The 26,009-nt window shown below is 42.6% G+C and overlaps 1 protein-coding gene across 3 annotated transcripts in view; it reads left to right on the forward strand.

Moving 5' to 3' along the window:
- Src64b (Tyrosine-protein kinase Src64B) overlaps nt 1-25,792 on the forward strand; it is an 86,302-nt gene extending 60,510 nt beyond the window's left edge. For 2 of the 3 annotated variants that reach the window (XM_076805437.1, XM_076805438.1), the window contains exons 2-7: nt 14,657-14,894; nt 16,326-16,517; nt 17,280-17,490; nt 17,581-17,834; nt 19,220-19,930; nt 20,388-25,792. In XM_076805437.1, coding sequence (XP_076661552.1) covers nt 14,852-14,894; nt 16,326-16,517; nt 17,280-17,490; nt 17,581-17,834; nt 19,220-19,930; nt 20,388-20,602 — 1,626 coding nt within the window. In that variant the 5' untranslated portion in view covers nt 14,657-14,851 and the 3' untranslated portion in view covers nt 20,603-25,792. The remainder of the gene's footprint in view (nt 1-14,656; nt 14,895-16,325; nt 16,518-17,279; nt 17,491-17,580; nt 17,835-19,219; nt 19,931-20,387) is intronic. The other variant, XM_076805439.1, reaches the window with a different exon arrangement.
- Nucleotides 25,793-26,009: the final 217 nt, after the last annotated feature.

The raw sequence follows: 26,009 nt of genomic DNA on the forward strand, positions 1-26,009 counted from the left end.
TGAGACCAACAAGAATATTCGTCGATCAATTTGCACTTGATTGCTATCTAGATTTCGTAGAGATCCATTTCTTAGCAGAATCGTTACCGGAGATGAAATATTGATTCTTTATGATAACATAAAGCGTTCGAAGCAATGGCTTTCTGTAAACCAAACCGCAATATCAACCCCTAAACCTATCTTATCACTTAGAAAGGTGTTACTGTGCATTTGGTGGAATTGTCGTGGCATAATTCACTTTGAGTTGTTGAAACCTGTAGAAACAGTTACTGCTGAGTTGTATTGTCAGCAATTACAACGGCTGTATTCAGAACTATTGAAAAAGAGGGCATCTTTAGTCCACAGAAAAGATGTAACACTCAGGAAAAAATCAAATAATTATAGTGGGAAGTTTTACCGCACCCTCCGTACTCACCGGATATTGCTCCCTCTGACTATCATCTTTTCGGATCTCTGGAGCATTATTTAAGAAATAAAACATTCACTTCTGTAGAAGATGTAAGGAGGCACCTTGAGTCATATTTTGTTTCACAAGCCCAGGATTTCTATAAGAGGGGGATTGAAAATTTGCAGGAAAGATGGCAAACTGTTCTTGGTAATGATGGAGATTGTATAATAAATTAAGAAATAAAAACTTGAATTTACTACAAAGTTTGTTTTAGATTTCAAAATAATTGATTACTTATGGATCCCCCTAATATTTCTTGACGCAGTAATGCAAACGGCAGAGATATGTCTAACAACGAATAGTGTCCCAAAGAGAAATTTTCACCGCTAAAAAGAACTGTGCATCACTGTGGCACACTGTTACCCGTGCGGCCCTATAGATAATAGAAAAGTAACGATGAAATAAAGTAGAATCCTGTGGCGGCGAATAGCATTAACTTCGTCCGAACTGGCAGCGCGTTTAATCAAGCGAATTGATCTACCAGCGAAGCAAACTTAATATTTTTAATCCTGCTATGGCGGACCGTAAAAAAAAGCCCCATCCTGAACGGCACTGGGGTCGCTTCCGCTGCCGTCGAATCCGGAGATTCCCCAGCCCGGTCGAAAATTAGGGGTTGCGAAATGTAGTGAGAGAGAGTGAGAAAGACAGTCTTCTCCCCCTTGACTCGGTGAAACATTCGATGGAAGGGACCGAAACGTAATTTGCAACGCCTCCGACGATGGCTCCTTCGTCCCTTCCGCTTTTCGTCGACGAAAACGGGCTCGTCTTGGTTAACGAAACGGCTACTGTACACTGGATCATGTGTCTTCGCGTATAATATCTGCCGGTTCGCGTTCTCTAGACGCGATCGATAGTGCATGGAAATCCGAGTGCTTCCCTATGCCGGTCGTTGGATGACTCACTGACTGTGCGGGGGACGCTTATGCGTGCTCAGTTTTTCTGATTCGGTGGGGCCGAGTAGTACACTCGGTCGTTTCGATTCTAAAACCGAAGGGTAAGTAAACGCGAAATGCTCGTTCAGTGTGTTAAATGGCTAAATTGAATTTTGTGATTTGCTCAGAAGCTTTGAAAAAGAATCGATTTTTATGCGATGGCGGGATTGGGTTGGTTCGGTTATATTCGGCCGTATTGATTTTCTGTCTATAGGGCTACTTCTGCTTTTCAGAATGGGAGAGAGTGATTGTCTTCGTTGAATTGTGCACTCGTGATTTATTCGAGGGACGTTCGCACGGTAATTTTATATGGAAGAGTGAAATTTATGTTATTGACAACGTAAGCAATAATTATACTTTAGTTACATTTTGGTATAGTATATTTTAGCAATTCTTTTTTAGAGATTGCTGTACGTTACTGTCTGTAGCTTCATCACGAGTAGACTGTGATCGTTATGCACCATGTACAAATTTTATAAAATACATGGAAATATTTGTATCAACTACAATTACTGACGTTTCTATTTTACTTAACTTTGACATGAAGAAATCCAAGAGAATAATATTTCATGTATTCTATTTTTTATGAAACAAGTAGTGCAGATATAAGTTAATGAAGCACAAACTAATTATGAATCAAAATTCAAACAACCACTGCATGAAGTAAAGACAAAAGTATTCACGTTACCGACACAGACGCTACAGACACTCGTAGATATGATTATCAAAATCATAAAAACATTATTACCGTCAAATAAAATATAATTGAAAAATAAATTTCCAAGTGTCGCGATAAAGTATGGCCGATTAGCCCCTGACGCCTAGATAATGAACTTTATCGCAAATCGGGAATTACCGTTTCTTATCAACAACCACTAGAGTACTAGTTTATGTATGAATCTGAAATGACGTTTTCAATGACTGCATTTTTATTAAAAATTAGTACATATTTCGTCCGTTGAACAGGAAATGAATTTCTTTCTTTCCGAAAAAGTCAATGATTTTTTAACAGAAAGTTTTCTTTGAAAGCAACTCTTGTATTTTTCAAGTCTACAGTTCGAAATTCGTCCAATCAATTGAATTGTTCGTTCGAGAGTAATGTTTTTTCTGAAAACAGTTTGAATTTGTATTGGTACAAGGAAACCATTCAATTTTTCTCTTCTTCTATCTTTTGATTTTCTACTATCTTATTTTAAAACGGTAAAATAATACCTCAAGATAACACAATGCGTACCATCTCGTTTCATTTTTCTCGAACCCCTTGCACTAGAATTTTCTTTCCGTCGTGGATAATTAGTAGACTGGATCTCAGTGGATCTTTATGCAAAATAAGAATTACCTGCATCAATTGTAAAAACTGAAATTTCCTTCTTTCCTTAACAATGTTAATAGGTTGCAAATGACATGTTGATACCCTCAAATTCTTTAACCTCTTTTAAATTGCTCCAACTAGTTTTTGTCATAAATGCATAAAAACCGCAGTCCAATTAAATCAAAATTAGCTTTTTCGTTGTCCATAATTTCCTACAAGAGAAACAAAATTTATTGTTCCTACTCCCGTATCTTAACTGATGATTAAATATCGGCAACGTAGAAGTTTTCAGTAGATATCGAATTTTAGTAAAAATTAGTAGACGTTGTGTGGAACCCTCGCCACGAGCCTGCTTCCATATTACAGGGCAAGGGCTTTAAGCACTCGAGCAAGAGAGCTTCTAGCCCCGCGAGATCATAGATTCCATAGCAGTAACCTCGCACAAATCATGCTGCTCGTTCCCCGCTGAATTACCCAAAATAATAACGCAGCTAGCGAGCTCTTGCGAGCTCACGTTTGCCCCGGCAAACAATGAAACAGAGCAATTCGAGCTCCCGATAGTTTAAGCGGCTGATCATTTATCAACGGGCACCCGAACGGAGGACAAAATATCTGCGGGGATAATCCGGGAGGTTTTATCGCTGCGTTGCCGATGCGGGGGCGGCAACCCGGCAGATTTGTCGGGCTTATTCGAGCCCTCGGCCATCGTCTTTGCCGGATATGGGTATATATAGCGAACCCCGTGATTTCGGGGACTATGCCGTTCCACCCTTCTGGCTTGCTCTTGCCCTCCCGCGGCGGCTCCGTGGGGCTCCCGGGGGCTCCGAGGGGCAAGAGGTGCGTCGATCGGACATTATTGCGTCGCAGGGGCGTACGCGCACGGCCCTCTCCGTGTGTGCACGGTGAATTTCCCCTCGGCGCCGATACGATACGGTACACAAACGAATTCCCCGTGGCCGGGTCCGCGCACGAAACACGATTACACGATGATGAATCGTGCCCGGGCAAATAATGTAGTCGCGTGTCCATTAGAATGTCGGTCGCTAACGGAAACCTAGTTACGGTCCGGCCGGTGTGTGACAAATAAAAATAGCCGGAACGGACGCGATGCCCGATGGGTTTTCAACTGTGTAACTTTTAACCTCGATTGACCGATCGCCCCGGGTCGAATTCGAAGAAAAATACGGTTGTGCTCGCATGAATTTGCAAACGTTACGAATGCGAGTTCTTGCGGTACAGGATGCCGCGGAAACTTCAAATTCTGTAAATTTGACATTTCCAATGTGGTACTCACCCTGAAAAATGGATTGTCGAGGTTCTCCCGGTTCAAATGAATCCAAACATGACGTAAATCGGTCCACTTTTACAAACTCTACGTGTAACAATCATTCTAATTAATGTCCCTAAATTAAGTCTATAAAACTAGTCCGATATACGCCGTGTTGGGACTCATTTCAATCAGAAAAATCTCATCAATGGATACTACGTACGAAAGGGTAAAGCAAAAATGACTGAATTTGAAATTTTTTTTATTTAGTATTTCGCATCTCTTCCTTTAATTTATTTTTGCCTAGTGGAATAAGTCTGCGCTGACTCGAGTAAGTGGCAGGGGACGAGTGGCGGATGGCTTGTGCAAATTTAAGCGTTACAGTTTTAGTCTTTAGACAGCGAGCACTATACCGTGCTCCAGGTGTCCTTTGCTAATTTTTCACCATTACCGATTACATTCCCTTTGTGTTTGCGCTTTGCGCGCGCGCACGTCCACCTCGCAGCGCCCGCGTGCTAAGCCCCGGTTGTTTTATTGCTGTATTGATTAATGTGTTCTATCAGAAAGTCCCCATTCTGTCATTGTTCGCGATGAATCACGAGCGACACGGTAGAAGCTGAACGATAATTAATAGTTGCATAATGCAGAGCCTTTCCCCCGCCGAGTCGGAGCTGAAGAGAGAAAGGTGTGCGCATTCTTGTCGAAGAACATTCGGCGTTATCGTCGATGGGAAATACGAGCGTCAGTCAAATATTAATCTAATTCTGCATTGTACTTTCCGCTGTTCTCACCGACGTATATATAATCATGATACATTTTGGAGAAAATCCATTATGTCAGAAGATTTACGATGAAATGTTGTAAAGAGGACAAGTGTGTTGGCTTTAACAAAACTCAACACGTTCGAAACACAACGCTTCAAAGCAAACGTCAGCGCTAAAAACTGAAGCTAAATGGAGGAGCTATTTGAGCAGAATAAAAAATTGAAACACTATAATAGGCCAGTGTCGCCAGATCAAGACTTGTTCCCCCACTCTAATTTCCCTTTCCACCATGCTATTCCCCACGCGGCCCGGTCACGTGACCCGTTCCGTCTCTGTCGCGCATACTCCGGTACCGGCAGAGAGGTGTTAATTGTTTCCCCTCGATTCCTGTTCCCTCCCCTCGTCTGGCGACACTGCGTTAGGCAACTCTCGAAGATCCTGTCTGCTGCGTATTGCGATTACCATTTGTTTGAATCACTCGAGCAGACAGATTTGAGGGTTTCAGTGGTAACGAAGTTGCGGAGCACTTCGTGTGCAATTGCCTTAGGACGTTCCACTTTCTGCGGAGTTAAACAATGATCAATCCGGTGGCAAGGGCGTGTGTAGATTCTTGCAGGACATGGGGAGGTAGCTCATTCGTATTCCTAGAAAATTTCTTTTGAATCCGAAGTTCGACAAAAAAAGTCCTGTTTACATTTGACCGAGCCTCGTGTGTATCCGGAGGGCGGTCGATCGATCTAGGAGGCGAGCCACCCAGGTTTCTCATAACTCATCGTCGCACAAAAAGCGGACGCATTAACATCGAAAGCCACGGTCTCGCTCCCGGTGACACCATAACCCAGCCATCCAGCCCAGGATCGCTGGGAGCAAAAGGTTTCAATCGGTGAACCGATAAGCGGGTCGTTTAATGCGCGCATTGTTCGCCGCCTCTTTCAACGGGAAAAACTCTCGATGGTCCCGTTAAATGCTCCTTCCCCGAGGCACCGGAGAGAGATCACGCACCTCTTCTTCAGGATATCCCTTTCTCTGTTAATCCTGCTGCTGCATTGTACACCAGCCGTGTCGCCGACCGTGCCGCGCCCGCGCCCGCGCCGCTCTCCGGCTAAAGTGGCGGGAAAGTGCGTCGGGACGAAAATTTTAATTCGTCTTTGTCCACCGTGCCACGAAACCGTCGCCATTGTTCGTCGCATAAAAGCACCATCAGATACCGGGTATATACGGACCACCGTGGGATATCGACCGTCTACGCGCCGCGACGGCTGTGCGTGTGATTTCGTGCGTGTGCCACCGCCGCCCCGGCCCGGCCCGGCCCCGACACAGAGACGCGCGAAGGTATCATCCTGATGGCGGTGGTCGTCCTGGCCGAATGGTAGTGATGGGACCAAGTCGCAATCAAGTTCCATTACCCTCCATTTTTGTAGTATTTTTATCTCCATACGTTTTGCAACCTATCGATGAAGATCACTTTCGATTTACATAAAAATCGCAATCAAGTTCCATTACCCTCCATTTTTATAGTATTTTAGAAGTGCCATTTCCCGAAGTCGTAAAATAAGAGAACGATAACAATTTTTCTCAAAGATTGAAATAATGTAAAAGCACCGTCACATCCTTTTCAATCTGTTACAAGTGTTAGGGCTATAAAGCACATACATTTCTCACCAAATCTCGTACCCCGCGATTCACGAAGATCATTCTAGGTTTACATAAAAATCTGCAGTCTAACAATAACGGACACGAAATCGCCGTTTCGCGAAACCGTACGATAGTCGTAAAAATGTTCGATTGAACTTGTCTGACTTTCTACGAGTTTTTACTGCCATCGCTACACGATTTGGGGTTGGCCGTTCGGGGCAGGCCGGGCCATATCCAAATCGACCACGTCTCGCTCTGTCGACGTTGTTATGTCGTTCGAATATTCGAGACAAGCCCGCGGGCTGTTTAATTAAAAACTTTTCCCCTGCGACGACGCGGATGCGGGCGTCTTCTGATTTAGGGAAACGTTCTCTTTCTCGGAGTTTTCCCGAAAGGGACCCTTTTATGGTGTCCCCTGCTTTGTCCGATGAATGTCCAGTGACGAGGGGCAGAGCATGTGGGTGACTGCTGTTGCCGAGGGTTGCTGGAAATTTCGATGGCAATGGAGATGTTTGATAGGTTTCAACGAGCTCCGTGGGATTTATGTTACTTATATAAGGGCGCTGGAATGCGCTGCCACGCTGTTTGACAGTGATTCTCGTCGGGGGCGGCAGTTTGCCCGGCTATTGCGCGAAATGGTATTGGGGATGCCCATCCGTGTATCTTATTATATCTTAGTTTCGTGTACGAGAGAAATTATGAGAGTCATAGTACGCTTCTACAGAGCGGATCCAAAAAGTATTTCAACACTGCATTTCCGATCCTCGAAAAGCTATCGATATTTAAATAGTGACAATTTCGTAAAAACAAATAGTACAACCATAAATCTTGACTCATCATAAAGCTTGAAGCCTCTACGTTCGCAAAGCAGTGTTCATTTTCCTAAGATATTTTTCCACGAGGAAGACCCATTTTTCCTAAAAAATTTTGCAAACTCGCGCGTCTCCAAAAACATTCCAAAAATTTGTCTTGTAAACGAAACTGCCGTAAAGATGGAAGCAGCGACTCTTTAAAAACTGATGTATGATTTTTTTCACTGTTTTATGCAACAAGAATGAGAAACACCTTTGGCATGACATTGATTGAATTAAAACATACTGTGGGGAAACAATTAATTTTGCCGCATCTGAAACAGAGGTGAATCAAGAAAAAGCTTCGAGAATGAATACGATGACTGAGAATTGAATCGCCAGTGAAAAACACAGTTTCGTCCGTGACGTTTTGAGGTGCGTATTTTGCGACGCGTAAAGAGGAACTCTGACTTCATTTTCAGAATAAAATACGGTATTCGACATTCACAGTGGGTAATATAAGTTGCGATATTAAAATCGCGCAATTTCCCGCGGCGATTGGATTGCGGTCCGCCGCGAAAAACACGGTTTCCATCGAGAGCTGCGAAACGCAGAGACGGAAGTCCGTCTTTCGCGGCGGGAAGTAATTACGACGGGCTTCCCTTATTAACGAGAAATATCGGCGCGAACCACATCCTGAATTACAGCGCGAGAAATTGCGCGGTCGAGCGTGCGGGAAGATTAAGTGCCGGGCCGATATTAAGTGTCCTCTGTTCGCGGAATGCTTCATCTGAAATTCATCGACGTGGTTTTCGAACTCCATTTACGGGCACAACGGTGTCCTCGCAGGGCAGCAGCAACCCATCCAGCACCCCCGAATCCGCCAGAAACTGTAAAATAAAATTATCCACGTTACATCTTAATTAATTTCTGCTCGGCCGTAACTGCGTCGAAATTTCCACAATTGGGGCGAACAACTTCGTCCGATTCTTTTTAACTTCGAAGACAGCTCGGCCGACGGAGTAATTTCCGAGGGTTTCGAGCAGGCAAACGTTAAATTTATGACTGCGAACAGAGACCCAACCGTCCCTCGGCCCGGGGTTAATTCTGTTCGCCGTGAAAATTGAAATGTCGCGTCATTGTTCCCCGATATTCCTTTCGAGCGGCAACGCCGCGCCGGGCTTTCCCTCGGCCCACGGCTTGTCCGTAATTTGTTTACCATCGTTTCCGGCACGAAAGCACGTCACGCGCACGAAGCGAATCGCGATCCTACGGATCCTTCGACTTCCGTTATAGAGACCGTCGATATTAACGCTAAACCTACCGACACTTCTTGTATACCTGTTCCTACCGTGCGTGGTCAAGATGAACGGTCCTTAAAAAAAGTTACTGTTAACACGTTGAACGCCACCTCAGCCATATGTGGCTGACGGAATTATTTGTGCAGGTTTTAAAATGTATTTTTACGTTGATATATTCATTGTACTAAACTTAATTAGGATCTGTAACATGCAAGAAAGTTGGAGGATTACTCAGTATCATACATTTCATTTTTTGCAACTTTTATTTCATTACATAACTTACTTTGATTTTATGGAATTTTTGGGGTTTCTAGTTTGGCGTTCAAAGTGTTAACCCTTTGCACTCGGCACTATTTTCAATGTAAAATTAAATTGTTCTTCCGTCTCACAATATTTTCAATTTATTCAAACGAAACTGATCCGATTTCTACATATAGTATTTGAATGTTTAGTAATCGATTAAATACAACTATTGTAATGTAACAAATATTTTGTAATATTTTTTGTAATTTCGTTGAAATAATGCCACAACAATTTCTGGTGGTGCTTCAGAGTCACCATTCGAGTGCTAAGGGTTAATACAATAAACGTAGATAATAGTCGATTTGTTGCTGAATGAATTAGTAGATGAACGACGATACTTTATTTTCATATAATTTCAATTATACAAAAAATACTGCGATGCTCTCTCCTCGATTTACAAAATTGTACTGTGTCCTCCACATTTGCGGTTTGGATGCATTTGCTATGACACAGTATGATCAACCAGGCACGAGCGTAACTTGATAGCGTCTCATTCAATAAGGCGGCTCGTCTATTTTGAGTTGGCCATGCCACATTGAGAATACCCTTTCTTTTATACTAATTGATTAGGTTTAGAACCGGCCGCGGTAGGTAGAACAAGATACATATATTTCTTGGGGGAAAAAAATAAAACGAGAAATAAATACTGAAAAATACATTGTATACATACTTTAGGAAAAGTCGTAAAGATAAATAACGATGCGATCATGTTGTGTGTACGAAATTGTACGCAGAAGTTTGAAAAGGTCATTTTCCCCAGCCTTGATAGGTTTAGTGTTAACTTTTGGCGCCCGAAAAAAATGAGTACATCGTTATTGTAAATATTTTTTACCTTGCTAAATTTTTTCATATTCAATAAATCACGAGACATTTAACCCTTAGCACTCGAATGGTGACTGTAAGGCACCACTAAAAATTGCTGTATCATTATTCAAAATATGTTTTGCATTATTAAATTTGTTTGTATTTCATAAATTACTAAACATTTCAGTATTGTACGAGTAAATTGCATCATTTTCGTATGTATAACATGAAAACAGATATATAGAAGGGAAATATTCTAGGTCGGAAGAAATGTTTCCTTTTGGAGATAAAATAGCTTCGAGCGCAAATGGTTAAGTTTTTGTCATAGCATCAGTTCCTCGTGCATAAAATAAAATAATTAAATGTAAGTTGGGAACGTTCTAGGTCGGAAGAACTTTGATACTAACGTTAGTGTAAAGATAATTGCGGGTTTGAATTTGAAAGCTCTATATTTTGCTTTATTTGCCAATTTGAACTAAACATCGCGTCGTATAACTGTTGTATGATCATCTTTTAGTTCTTTTGCATCCTCTCGAGACGTTTCTCGAGTATCTGCCTCGATAATAGCCCTTGGTTCGTTATTATCAATGGCAGGAGGACGACCCTCTTCATCGCGGAAGTTTAAATTGAAGAAAACCGTAATTATTTTTGTACGAACCTCATGCATACTGTGCGTGGTATGCTGCAGAAATTCAGCCGCGACGTCCGCTGGAAAATTGTTCAGAAGGTATATTGAAATGGTTAAAGCACTGAATCTTGTGTTGAAATATCATTTATTCACATTCTGGACTGAATCGTTAGCACGTAGACTAATTTGACAGTAAAGATACGCATCGCTAGAATGGCTGAATAAGTATACTGGGTGGGTGACGAAAAACAGTGAAATTGAGCTGCATAAAGTTACAATACGCCGTCGATTATTTTGGAAGAAAGTGGACCTTACGTTCATAGGCGTCAACGGTAGATCGGAAGCAAAATTTCGAAGCGCCTTTCGACGCCGACAGTAACAAAAGGGTTAAACGCACACGGGCCGACCAGTTTCCGTAACATGGTTCAGCCGTGTCGCGAACTCGCAGAGTCGTTCAATCACCTCGTAAATATTTAGACTCCACCCGGCGAATTGGATCCGAGCCCGGCGCACTGTTTTTCAAAAGTTGACGCTGTTATCGGGGCGAGTGCCCCGCTGCGCTCGCGTCTTTCTGTAATTGCGAAAGTTCCTCGGTGATCAGAATGAACGCCGGGACCGTTCCGATCGATCCTCTCCCTGGGAATTACCTGACGAGCTTTTATCAACTTGCATTTACATAGTTTCCCTACTACGTCGGATTGCTTCGCTGGTCATTTTCTTGCGTCACTATGCTTACGGGGATTCGTGAAGTTCTATCACTGACAAGTCACAGTAAATTCGCCGTGGAAACAGGCATTTCGTTAACAGGAACGTCGACGTTGTAACATTTTACCATGATCTTGTTTCGATATTTTTCATAGCCATCAAGTTCTCAAAACCGACCAATAATGTATGAACTTTGTATACAGTGAATTCTCGATATATGTCAACAACACGGATCTTGCCTGCGTCGTGTATCGTCCAGGAGACATACCCGAGCCGTGTTATGTTTACAGTCCTTGACGTTCACGGTCCCTCACGGGGTATACCCCGCGGTAGTGGGGAGAATTCCGCGACGTTTATCATCCAGGCCATGGCGACATATATAGAGAAATCACTATAAGAAATTTTCAAATATTCATCAGTGCCGTCTACTGACTTATCACTACTAAACTGCGAATTTTGTGCATTTGTAACAAAACAGTAAGACAGTTTATTGAATAGAGAAAACAGGATTTATTCAAATTTTTGGTGCAGTGCATTTTTTGCGTAAAGATCTATAGTCGGGTCATCACGGATGTTCGCGTGCATTGTTATTAAAGAAATATTTTATCCTTGGGTCGCTGAATTCGAAATTTCTTTGAACAGAAAAATACAAATAAATATTTGCGCTACAAGTTCATGCACTTTTCACTTATAATTACTGCAGATCTTCACGCGTTCAGATCATTTGCTCGATAAAATAAATTTTTCCTTCAGTCTAGCCTTTAACAAATAATCAATGGACACGGGAGTGTGTCAGGATATAATAATAAACGTTCGCAATGTTTAAGTGGAACTTCCGAAAATTGAGAGCGACGAAATCGCTCGTCGTGCGAGCCGGATGGCGGCGGTTGGTTAAAAATCGTAATGCATTTCCTGCCGTGTCGCTTTCAGCCGCCGAAATAAAGGAGGATTGATATACGGGCTCGGACACGAGGTCGCGTAGAGCCTCATAATTATGCAAGATGTAATGGTGTGTCATAGACGACAGGAAGCGTCGCCGTGCGCTACCAAACGAACCCTCCGAGGCTCTAGACACATCGCGTCTAAGTTTATTTATTCTGGCTGCTCCGTGGTTTCGTGTACGCTACCGGGGACGATTGCATCTGTCGAAGAACGAACGTGAATAGGGAACAAGCGTCTCAGCGTTTCTTGTGTTTGGAGAGGCCAACGGGGATCGAGAGCAACGCGGAAAATCGTGCCTGCCCGCGGGCCCGCATTGTCGCACGCGATCTATACACACGCGATCCATTTGCATTTTCATAAAACCGTGTACCGACGCCCCTTTATCCCCGGCAACCTGCACTTTTTATTAATTGTCCAATTTCCATCGCGTTCGTCGGATTTTCCGATCCCTTACACTCTCCTTCGACTGTATTTTTGCGCCTCTGCTACAGAAAATTAATTATAATTAGACAGCGGATCTGTATGAAAATTAAAAATTTTCCAATTTTATCGCGTTCGGCGGATTTTCCAATCCCTTACACTCTCCTTCGACTGTATTTTGGCGCTTTTGCTACAGAAAATTAATTATAATTAGACAGCGGATCTGTATGCAAATTAAAAATTTTCCAATTTTATCGCGTCCGTCGGATTTTCCAATCCCTTACACTCTCCTCCGACTTTATTTTAGCACTTCTGCTTCAGAAAATTAATTCTTATAATTCGCCATCAGCTCTGTATGCAAATTAAAAATTGTCCAATTTTTATCGCGTTCGTCAGATTTTCCAATCCCTTACACTCTCCTCCGACTTTATTTTAGCACTTCTGCTTCAGAAAATTAATTCTTATAATTCGCCATTAGATCTGTATGCAAATTAAAAATTGTCCAATTTTTATCGCGTTCGTCAGATTTTCCAATCCCTTACACTCTCCTTCCACTGTATTTTAGCGCTTCTGCTTCGGAAAATAAATTCCTATAATTAGACTGCGGATCTTTATGCATAGATTGTTCATAATTATTGCAAGAATCAGGACCCAAGTAGAACTTTCATTCTTCAATGACTCCGGTAAGCTAGAAATAATACGATACTTTCAAACTCTTTTAAAATTCATATTTTCCCAAATTGCACTTACTCATTGTTATCATAAATGCATAAATATATTTGAGACATGTTTCAGGCTGAAACAGTTCATTCGTTATATCTTCTTGCTTAGAATTGAGCAAATATATTTTGTTCTTGAAGAACATTTACAAAAATTACAATTATTCGTCTTAGATCGAAGTAGAAGTGAATTTCGGTAACAGAACGTAACAAAATTCTTGAATAATCAAGTGAACAGAATTTCACAGACCTCATTGTGTTAAATACATTTTTATTGGAGCACAATAATCTGCTTTAGAAGCGAAGAAGTGAAGGAGGGGTGGGGCACAGTTGCAGCGCGGAATAAATTCTCCCGAACGAAGCGTGAAAAATTTCTGAATGAAAGCGTTCTAAGAATCGTCGTCGTTAGTCGTCGGAACGTTCGCTCTAATTTAGCGTGCTACTCGGAAACATCGGCCACATGCCTGATTTGTCTCGCGCCGAAACGGAACACGCGACCCCCGGTAAAGAAGATGCATGACAGAGAAAAAGACTAGAGCGAAGGCGACGCGGACGCCTAAAGTCTTCTTTAAATACGGCGTGATCGATGATCCAGCGGGGGCGACTCGTAGTTTCATGAAATCGTTCGAGATATTAGGTCCGTCTGGGAAAGTTCGCTCGTTTTTCGTGCCCGAGAACGCGTCCAACTTAATCTTAGTCACTGACGCAGCATCCGTTACTCTGGTTGATTATGCGGCCTTCGGATCGTTCGGATTTACGCGTGGAAAATGTATTCTTCCTATAAAAATGGGGCTGTTACGAAACTTGAAAGTCGGAACGACCTGTGAGATGTTCTTTTTGTTTAAATTCTTCGTGTAAAGTGGCTCTAAATTAACTTTTCACGATTATCGAGGTTCTTTTCAACACGGAAAGCAATCTTCAACTACAGAATCGTCAAGCAAAAACTGAGAATTTTCACTCAGAATGATGGCACTTCCTCATTTTTTAATATTTTTCATTCGGTATTCTATTTTACGTATATGTATGGAGAATTATCTATGCATATTGAAATTGTTAGCTGTTTATAATAGGTTCTGTAAGAGGACTAGCGTCGATCTCGAAGAAAAATGAAAAATGCGTAACAGAAAATTGATAAAGATTTTGAGTAGATCTAGCAATGAGTTAAAAAGGTCAACTGTTCGAGGGTTAACAAAAGTTCTGTATTTTTCGGATCAGCTCACTGTAACTGAGAGGACTACGTTCTCCAGGAACAAACTTTTTACTAAAACTACGAGTTTTATAATTTTACTAAAAATTACGAGTACATCCTTCGAATGAAACTTAACAAGTGTGCAAAGCTTGAAATAACCCAGTATCTTTTGTTTAAAAAAATTCCCAAACTCGCCGTGCTCTCCGTTTGACCTCGAACACCGTTCCCTCGAGCGAAGAGAGATTGCGGTGAGTTTCCCAGCCGAAAGTTTGCAAAAGTCGCGATCGGTGGTCAATTATCGATAAAAAGGGACGCCGTGGATCGTAATAATAATGGCGTCACGGTCGGAACGTTATCGAGCCGGGTTATTTTCCACGGTTGAACGATCGTCTATCCGCAACCGTGAATTATGACGACGCATCCTGCAACCGTCCTGGATACGGCGTGTTTCGCCTGGGAACCGTGCGGCGTCTGATGCTTCTGGTTCACCTTGCAGGTGCGCGCGGAATCAATAAACACGCGATGGAGAGAAGAAAGTGATCCTAAAAATCGCAGCGGAAGCCGCCGCCGCCGTTCGACCTCGGGTTCACGAGATGGAGACTTTCCTCGGCGCTCCCGTCAGTATAGAAGCCGCGTAGAATCAGGATCGCAAGGGGAACCATCGCCGTCGCTTCGTGGCTCGGGATCCAAGATGGGCAAGTGTTGCAGCAAGCGGCAAGAGTCACAACCCCTCGGTAAGTACCCCCGAAACTTCAATCCCCCCCCCCCCCCCCGGACCTCGTCACTCCTTGGAACTTCAATCTCGCGGCTGTTCCCCGCGATAAAGTTTTCTTTTCCAACTTACGGTCGGGCTTTAAGTATCCTTTTGGGAAAGTTTCGAGTGGCCGTCGAGGATCTGGTTGCAGCGAGACACGGGCCCTCGCAGACGTTTTGTTCAGGGTGCCACAGATAACCCCGTTTTTTTTTTGTTGGGCTGCCAGCATCTTGATCTCTTTTACAAGTTCGGTCGTGTTTTGCAAGGTGCGTTCGGAAAGTTTAAGGACATTGCCGTGGGAAACGAGATCGGCGATGTTCCTTAGGATCTGGGGTTTAGAGAGGGGATTGTGTAAAGAATGAACCCACCAAATCGTATCAGCTATGCTCTTTGTTTAGTCGAGCGATCGCTCTTGTACCGGAACGGTGTCTTGTATTTTTAGTCGCGATGGATTTCGAAAACCGTGGAGAACGTGCATTTAATATACATATATTGCAAATGATTCAAATTAATCGAATAGAAATGAATCGTATAAATGATCGAATTTAGCACCAACAGACTCCGTTTTAGAGTACACCATTTAGCATAAAATGCTAAATTTTAACAAATTTATTATTTTTATTTTAGACGCAGGAGCTTTATTCTTGTTTAAAAAATTTCTTACGCAAGTTTCACTTCGTATGCTCCTCAGAAATAGTTGTATGAAAGATCCCATGATCAATACTTCGCCCATTTTTGCACTTTACGCCTTATACTTCTCAACTCGACAACTTACGTTCCATTTATCACGTCACACTTTAACGAAACATGTCTTAAAAAAAAAAAAGAAGTCGGACAGCGTCAGGAGAAAAGGAGCCGAATGAATTTTCTGCCCCGCTTGACCCTGAGGAACGTAATCGTGCACTAAAAAAGAAGAATGGTCGCGTTATGCAGGGTAGCAAAGTCGACCCAATTTTTTTCTCTGCCTCTTAATTTCTTTTTGGAACTTCTTCATATTGATTTGAACATTCTTGGAGAAGTACCGGTTGACTATTGTGGACTTACCTGCAGCGGGAAAGGGTTGCAGAATGGACCCGTTATGCAGGAAAGCAGAGTCGACCTAATTTTTTTCGACACAAACCAGCTGATGGTTCTTTTGATCTCTTTTTCAAAAGTTTCATTTACTACCTTTTTGAGTATTTTTTGGGGTGTTTCGCGCGGCTGTTGTGAACCTGGAGATGAAAGAAGGATAAGCTAATTTGGGGTAGCAAAATCGGTTGGCCCAGACGTCCGAGTTTTCAGTACCGAATGATAAAGGATATATGATGATTCATGTTGTTCAGGACCATTTCTTAATATTTTAAGTGAATTGGAGGGTTAAAAATCTAGAGGAACCGAGAACACGTGAAATGATTTGATTATCTTCGTCCAGGTTACAAGAAGGCAGACACAGGGCTAAGCTCGAAACACAGCAATGGAGGCTCTTTGGACCGGTACACTGCCGACCCTAATCAGAGGGGTGTACAAGCCAGGGCGGACATCATCCGGCAGAGGCCGACACCTTGTAAGCTACAGATTCCGCATCAACCCCGTAAAACAAGCTCGCCTGTCGTTATGCCTGCATGTGTGTATTTTATGTTATTTTCTTTTATTTCGTAGCATAGAACGTACCTTTTAGTTCAACTTATACCATTTAATTATATGTAGCTTTACAAGCTTAGCAAGTTTCTGGTCCTCGACCAGACACGAGAGATTTCAGTTTTGTCAGTTTTATTGAACCGAAGCGGGGCAGCTCGTGCAACTGATTGAAAACATCAACTTTCTTCTTACCCAAATCAATAATACTATATCTTACAAATATTCTCCTAAAATTTAAACGCCAAATTCGAAATGTTAACAGAACTACAATCACTGTTAGCACTACGTGTCATTTCGTCAATTTTCCATAGACGTTCTTGAAATTAGATTTTTTTGTTTCCATCAAATACAACATAGAACTCGCGCACCAATGGCGTGTAAAATAATTCAGCAGACTTCTCTGTAAGTTTTGTCGTGAAAAAATGTTCTCTACTGCCAGAGACGTGTAGCAACATCCCCTAAAAGTTTGAGAACACTGTGCTTTCTCAGCGCTCCAAAGAAAAATGTCCGAAATTGCCTTGTTACATAGTGTTCCACGAGTTGCTCCATCAGAGAGTCGGCTCCGCGAGTTTCGCGGCCACGCGAGGAAGGATTTGCACGGCGTCAGATTCTGCGGCCGCGAAACGGGCTCGACAGTAACCAGTAGCAACGCAGCGAAATTAGGATTCGGTCGGTCGCCTAAGACCGCCGTCGCCGCCCCCTCGGGGCGCCTTGGACCCGTGTGTAAATTGGTTCGTTCTTGAAACAGCGCATTCACAGAGGTCGAACAAGATCGTGGTGGCCCTGTACAATTACACCGCGCGCGAGAGCACCGACGTCAGCTTCGTGAAGGGCGACCGAATGGAAGTATTGGACGACACGGAGCCCGACTGGTGGAAAGTTCTGCACTTGACAACTTTACAAGAGGGCCTGATTCCTTGGAACTTCGTGGCCGTCGAGCGTTCGGTGGAGAGCGAAGAGTGAGCCCTCCTTTTCAATTGGTTTACCAGCGCCAGCTGATTCCGGCGACTAACTTTGGCTAAAACAAACATGATATTATCTGTTCGCAGCTGGTTTTTCGAAAATGTCTCGCGAAAGGAGGCCGGCAAGCTGCTGCTGGTCGACGAGAACCCGCGGGGAACGTTCCTGGTCAGACCCAGCGAGCACAATCCTAGAGGATACAGCCTTTCCGTGAAGGACTGGGAGGAGGGAAGGGGCCACCACGTCAAACACTATAAAATTAAACCACTGGACAATGGAGGCTTCTTTATCGCCACCAACCAGACATTCCCCACTCTGCCGGCCCTCGTTATGGCGTACAGCAGTAAGCAATCCACTCGTATGACCTTGAAAAATTTGCTTCAATGTTGTAGGAAAATGATGGGTTGCGTTAACACCGGTTTCATTCATAGAAATGATCACCGTTTGTTAACGACACCGGCTAGCTACTTGATAATGATGTTTTCACCTTATACTATAATCTATTTCAGTATTAGTAATTTGATATTCAGTGACTCCTGCGAACTTCAATCTTTGCAAACATGAACTGTTTCTATCGCATTTTTCTATGGATTTAATGTACCCATTTTCCCTATGAAGCAACACTACGAACTGAAGAGTCAATCGAGTTCAATGAAAATTTGTCTGATCTCATTCGAGAGTAATTTATACTGTCACAGAGGCGACGTTCATTCGCAAATGGCTGAAACGAAGAATCTTCTTGAAGTAGATCAATTTCAGGATCGCGTTCTATTGAGCAAATGAACACAGAGCCCGCAAGAGTGCCAAATGTCCTTATCGCCCATCCCTCAGCGCCCCTTACATTTCGTAGACTATTTACTGCCTTAACACATGTTTGCACGGCGGCACAGTTGCGAATCAATAAAGCGTTTCCGTCGCCCCATTGTGTCTCTTAGGAGCATTCTCTTCGGAGCCCAATAATATTTATCATGTACCTTGGCTGCCGCAAGCATTGATCCTAACGCCAAGCCCATTTCTGTCACGCTATTAACCTCCAGACACGGCGACGATGGTTTCAGTGAAACAGTAAATCAAAGACATATCGATTACCTTTTAGAGCCGGTACAAACAACCACCAACTTTTGACACCTTGCATCAAAGTAGACCCCCTGTTCCTGTCACCTGAAAGATAATTACTTCCACTGCAAGATTACAGGAACTTCTAGCCTTTTTCCAAACAATTTTTGCATTATTAAATCCGTTTATTTTGAACACTAACCACACCATGACCGGTCTCACATTTCTTATTTTAGAATTATTGAAATTATAAGATGCTTCCATTAAATCTAAATAACTCCAGTCTTGTAATTTCCATGAAACAACATATGCCAGTCACCTTTTTGCTCGGTACAGTTAGTGTTAATAAATCGTTAAAAATGTAGGATACAAGAAAACATCTACATTGGCAGCATTCGAGAGTGTATTTAATCTGAATCTCGCCTTAAGGAGTCTTTCAGTTAAACAAAATTTGTCCTACGTCTATCTTTGACAATATACTCTACAAAAATGATGAACTTACGCGAACTAGTCCATCGTACGATCAGAAGATCCACATCATACATTACTACATACCTCTTTCATCGGGTTAATACCGGCTCGGATTTGATTACTACAAAGATGTAAATCCTGATAAGAGGATCACAGCAGACCCCTGGCGACATTGCGCTAAATAAAATGATGATCTTCCAGAGAACGCGTTGGGTCTCTGCCACGTGCTCTCGAAACCCTGCCCGAAGCCCCAGCCGGACATGTGGGACCTCGGTCCGGAGCTACGTGACAAGTGGGAGATCAACAGGAACGAGATCCAGCTGATCCGCAAGCTGGGCCACGGCAACTTCGGCGAGGTGTACTACGGCAAGTGGAGGAACAAGATCGAAGTGGCTGTGAAAACGTTGCGACCCGGGACCATGTCTACAGAAGCATTCCTCCAGGAGGCGGCGATCATGAAACAGTTCCGGCATAGACACCTGGTGGCGTTGTACGCGATCTGCTCGAAGGAGGAGCCGATCTACATCGTGCAGGAGTACATGTGCAACGGTAGCCTGTTGGACTTCCTCAGGACGGGAGACGGGAAGTACATGCAGTTCGAGGACCTGATCTACATTGCGGCACAGGTGGCATCCGGGATGGAACACCTGGAGAGCAAGCAGTTGATACACAGAGACCTGGCGGCGAGGAACGTGCTGATAGGAGAGAAGAACAAGGCGAAGATCTGCGACTTTGGCCTTGCCAGGGCGATCGAGGACGACGAGTACTGTCCCAAGCAGGGTAGCAGATTCCCTGTCAGGTGGACGGCTCCGGAGGCCATCGTCTATGGCAGATTCAGCATCAAGAGCGACGTCTGGTCCTACGGCATACTGCTGATGGAGCTCTTCACCTACGGCCAAGTTCCTTATCCTGGTGGGTATCGTTCACTATCCACAATTTTGTTAGTCTTCTTTGGCTGAACAGAAAAGGGATTCATTTTTGGGAATTGTTATTATAGGGGGTTGTCGTAGGGGGTTCTATTAACACTTTAGCCACTGCAAGCTTAATCATTAATTGTTTCAAGATCAAAAGATCAGTATCTTCACATTTGGTCGCAGCGTAACAATTAACTCTGTTATTCTAATAAGCACTGAAGAGATTAATGACTATACTGTACTTAAAAGAAGCATAATCATTTTCTTTTAAATAACAGACCCAAAAGTAATGATTAAACTACGTTACTTGAGGTAACTTATTGATTTACGAGTGAAACTGCTAACGAATGAGTAAAAAGCCCCCAATCGTTAATCCTCAATTTTTAGAAGACACCGCTGGTTGAAAAAAATGTTAATTGCTTAAAGTTAATGGTTGGCTTTGGTTTGTTTTGCAGGTATGCAAGGTCGCGAGGTAATAGAGCAGATAAACAAGGGCTACCGAATGCCGAAACCACTGAATCACCCGCTGCCGGATAGCATTTATCGATTGATGTTGCAATGCTGGGACGCCAGCCCCGAGAAGCGGCCCACGTTCGAGTTCCTGAATCACTATTTCGAGTCATTTAACGTCACTAGCGAAATACCGTATCTCGAGCCGCCAATGGACTGATACACAGCTCACATGCCGAGTCACATGATGCCGCACGGTCATTTCCACCCAGCGCACATTAACTGTGCCATGGAGTTTTATGGTATTTACTGTTAAAAAGCCTCCGACCGAGGAGAGATGCTCTCCAGGTTCCGAAAACAAAAAGAAAAAACAAACAAAAAAAACACACAAACGTAACAGAAACAAAAGGAGAGAAAAAACGAAACGGAATGACAGAGTGTGCGTACGATCGTGCGAAAAATGAGAGAGAATGAACTGGAACACACTGCGAAAACGCAGACTGGCGGCAAGGAATTTTTCTAAACGTTACCACAGATTTCTCGAAGCAATCGTTGTTAAAAACGCTGCCAAAATATCTCCACGGTGTTCGCGAAGTATACTAAGTGTTCTTCGACCGTTCTTTTTTTCTTTCTATTCCGGGACTTTTTCAAATTGCGCGAGCATCTCAAGACGGTTGAGATCTTGGTGTGCCATGGGACTATATGAATATCGAGCCGAGACAAAGAAAAAAAGAAAGAAGGAAAAAATGAAAATTATTGTGACCAATCGTAAATAACTGCCGACTGATTCCGGAGTCAGACGACTGATAATAAGATTAATAGAATCTTTACCCGTATCCAGTATCTATTTAAGGTTTAAACGAAAAATCGTTCGTCGTTCGAGATACTTAAAAAATAAACTAAGCATTTTCACAATTTTCGAGGAGCTGAGAAGTATGGTCGGCGACGGCGGCACCGATCATCGTACGAGGGGAGAGGAGATGCGTGTTTTAGAGGGTAGACGAGACCGGAGACGTGTCGAGAGCTAAGAGTAGAGTCCTTAAACGGTAGAAGATGTAACCGATGTAATAATTAGTCCGTCGATGTACGATCGCAGCGCGAGCAGAAAGGAGGAGCGTTCTCGTTGATCTCGAATCGGTCGCGAACCGACCTTTCCTAGGATCCGAACAAAAAAGAAAAGATAAAGAAAATCCACAAAAACCGTGTTTTCTTTCCTCTTTTTATCGTAACGCGATAAAAGTCCGATCCTCGAGGATCGAAGTGTTTCGATGCGAACGGTCCATCGGACGCACAAATCGGCGATAGAACACAATCACGTTCTACGGTAATGTGTAGAGAGTAGCAGCGACCTTATCGTTTAGTTTTCGAACGACGCGCCGTCGCGTAGAACAATATTTTATACGAGAGATTGATACGTTTTCTACGTAGATGAACAAGCAAACGAAAAGATAAAGGGACGAAGAGTAGGGAAGGACAACAGTAACGAAACTGTTTTTTCGGTGTATACTTTTGTTCTGTGAACGGTGTATTTGCGAGTACACGATTCGAATGCACCGCACGACGATACGTTTCTGTAATATACGTATTATTATTTTCTACTGTGATCGAAGCCCGCAAAAAGAACGCAAAAACAAAGTCGAACTGTCGTTTCTCGTCTGTGTTTCGGAGGAAAAGTCGAATCTCAGTCATCGATGTTTCTCGTACAAAGCGAAGAGATTGTAAATTTTCTACTAAACACGCAAAGAACGACAGGTTTTAGGGTAGTGTCTAGGCGGTAGGCCGCGTGGTAAATGTAAAGCGAGAGAAAAAAGGAAACGTGCAAAAAAGAGAGAAAGATAAGTCTCCTCGGGGTGTGAAACGCGCAATCGTGCGAACCTTTCTTTTTTCTAACGTCGACATCTCGATCCCAGTTTCGATTCCGAGGACATCATTGTTGTCGTCATGGTCGTTCCCCGCGCGGAACGTATCGTTAGACGTAAGTCCCTAGGCGTACATTGAACTATTGTCACGATTTAAAGATGAAGAAAAATTACACGATGAGCCATTATGACAGGTTTAGATATTAACGTTTAAACGAATAAGAAAAAATGAAAAACAATTGATTGATGCGAGGGAGCGAGCGCGAGAGACTGAGAGAATGTGTGCGTGACAGAGAGATAGCGTGCGAAATGAGAGAAAGAGAGATTACGCGTGTGTAGTGAATTGTTACACAGTGTCTGTGCGGTATTATTTTCATTTTTCACGCGCATCTTGCCGTGACAGTAAGAGACCAGCAATAAAATGTCGCGCTCTTCGGACGCCCCGTAAAACATTGCTCAATAGAAGGATCCATCGTTTTCACCTGATCACGTTTAGGAAGCAGAGCGCACCCGGCAAGCCTGACTAGCGTGAGTATCTATGAGATGGGAGATCTTGGTTGCTCGAAGCCACGGATTTTTTCAAACGACAATTCATGAAACTGTATAGAGATGATATTATTCCTGTCATTAAAACCGTGGACGTTATTGCTGGAGAATTAAAATTTTCTTTACATGTTGGAGAAATAGAATATCCGAGTTCGCAACATTCCATGAAAATAGTAATGAAATAATAAGTAATAAGTTGTTATTGAATTAGAATCGGAACACGTCTGCGATTGAGCTTGTATGTTTTTAGTATTAATAATATTTCCTGTGGCCAACGCATTGTGTTATTGATGAGAAGTCACCTCGAGCAACCAGGTTCTTTTGTTTATCGTAGTTCTGACCGCAAACGTCCCAAGATACATCGATATATCGTGGATACCGTGTCAGTGTAATGCATTTAAACGGCTTACGTTCACCGGGACTCGTCGCGAACTCGACATTATATTGCAGACTTTATACATATATACATATACATATATATATATATATACATAGATATATATATAGTATACCAATACATATATGTATATATATATGATATAATGTTTTCTACTTTGATTAGCAGGGCGAACGCCATACCTTCGTTGTGTGAGTTGACTAATTTATTCTATATAATACGACGCGGTGAGTGCACGTGGAAAAGCATCATGTTTACGTAGTGTTTAGAGAGTAGCTGTATTACGTCCAGTAAAAACTTTTTCTAATGAGCGTTTTATACCGATCAAAATGTTGTTGTGTTTCTCTCGCACGGAGAACTCTTCGAGGTGTCTCGCTAAACTGATCATGTTGTCGCCATAGGTTCGGTAGACCGGAAGCAAAGATTCGCTTTCAGCGGACTCGTCCAAGTCCGTTCGAACACGACCAAGCGTGTTTCTCCACCCCCATCCAGGTGGGCGGAAAGTATCGTTTGATTTCTCTGTATCGAGTGTCACTGTCCCCATAGATCATTTTACCCGAGCAAAACGTAAGAGAGTGGTATATTTAAATGTTATAACTGGTTAGGGCATCATGTGGCCTTCTCCACTGGACCTAGAGACTGATATCGTTTAGAGAAAACAGAAACAGCTGTATTCAAATGTATTCGACGACTATACCTGACACGAATTTTCCACAATCTGTTCGAATCGATAAGTGTAGTCGCTGGAAACGATGCTATGTGGTCGTAAAATGTAGGGCAAGGGATCCAATTACTATTAATTATACTTACTTCTTGAAGGATATTGAATATTAAAAAAGAGATGTTGATTTTTTTCATTAATATCAGTTAATATATATGTTATACATCTCTTTTTTAATATTCATTATACTTTTAAAATAAGTATAATTGATATAGGCACAGTGATTGGTACCCCCACCTCAATTGGGTCCCTCACCCTACATACTTTAATTCCAAATGACAATCTTGGTAAAGGACAGCGATGTTTTTAACAGTCAGAAAATTAAAATCTTTTCTTTCTTTCCTGTGTACACACAAAAAAAAAAAAGAAAAGAAAAGGATTTAAATCTTTAGCTGTTAATAATCTTTGTTCAGACGTCTGGAACACGAGAGGTTCGGCTCCCGACCGATTTTACGACCACGTGTCTCTTCCGTCGATAGTACGGTGTCAGTACAAGACAAAAAGCTGTTGTGAAATTTCTATTGCACGTGCCTGTTGAATCATTATCTGTTCGTCGATATTTGAATACAAACCTTAGGCGGGCACAATCTCTTATCATATTCGAACGGGAACAGTTTTTTCGCGGTAGAGGAAGAAGAAGCAAATTTCCAGGTTTCCAGCGGTTTTTTCAATGTCGAGATTGAATTCTTCGTCGGGAGACGCCGCGTTCCGAACGGTGCCGCGACACACGTGCGTTTCGGTGACGAGAGAACCTGTTGCTAATGATATCATCGTAATGCGTCCGGTAGTCCAAAGTATATTTAATACGCTGGTTTGCGCAAGTATGTAACGCTATTACTTTTTCTTCGATGCTTGTCTACCATTCGTTATCACAGACACACAGAGGTATGCAAATTATTGGTCCCGGATTATGTATGAAACCGGCGAGGAACAAAAACTTGTTTCCTTCTATTCAAAACTCGCAGGTAGTACAATATTCAATTACTATCGTATCTATTGTTTTTACGCGAGACAAACGTTTCGGCGCTGTTTGCCACAGTTCGTGCGATTGTAACAGAGAATAATAGTTTGTCGAGTGAAATTTCTAACGGCAGAGTAGCGAAAAGCCTGTTCAATAGTTTGCACACCTCTCTCAATACCAAGTTGATAGAATTATAAAGATCCAGACTGGAAGTTTCGTAATCTATGAATGTTTGCCGTCTCAATTATCGATCTAGTAGCACTTTGCGATAACTTCGACTGTATTTTTACTACTTTTATCCTGTAAAATCTATTTTTACCGGTCCGATCAGCCGTATCGTTTCTAATCTTTCGCGAACGACACTTTCGATTCTATTGGCATACGTTGTACGGTTATTATTAACAACACCAATCATTGCATTATGACTTGTATATTTAGGCACAGCTTCGTTTCCATTGTTAGGTACATCGAGTAATAACAATCCGTTTTGATTGAGCGTCTGGATCGCCAGAGATCGATCCCTTCGGGTTTTTTTGTTTTGTTTATTGTCCAGAAAACACCGCGTCACTCGGCTCGGAGGACAAGTTTCGAGCGCGTCGACAAACACGAACATGTTCTTTTCGGTTTCTCTTCGTGGCGAACGCGCGTTCGCGCTCTTCAATCATTTCCCTCTCCACTTTTTTCTTCGTTTCCTTTTAATTAATAAATCCGTTTCGTCGTGTCTCCGTTCAAATGAAATTTTACTAAATCTGTGATATAGCGACAGACCTCATGTTTTGATACAGAGTTTGAGTGTTGCGCGGGGCTACCACGAAATCATTCGTCGTACCGGAGAAGCTGCTAAACAATACCGTTCGTAGTAGATGTTGAAAATAAACGGAGAGAGAAAGAAAAAAAAAGAAGAATATGATAAAGAAAAGAAAAACCGAACAGTCGTCACGTGATGCGCACACCAAATAGATGGATATTTTTTAACGCAGTTTTAGGCTTTCGTCGAAGGTTTCTCACAGTACACAGCGCGTCAACATGGTTCACACTCGTACCTAAAGTAAAGAGAAAAAAGAAAAAGAAGAAGAATACGGATCAATATATCGTCATTGTTTACGTACCAAAGCTTATTATCATTAAGTAATTTAACGGTTA

This window comes from Halictus rubicundus, chromosome 2 (genome assembly GCF_050948215.1).
Source record: "Halictus rubicundus isolate RS-2024b chromosome 2, iyHalRubi1_principal, whole genome shotgun sequence".
NCBI lineage: Eukaryota > Metazoa > Arthropoda > Insecta > Hymenoptera > Halictidae > Halictus > Halictus rubicundus.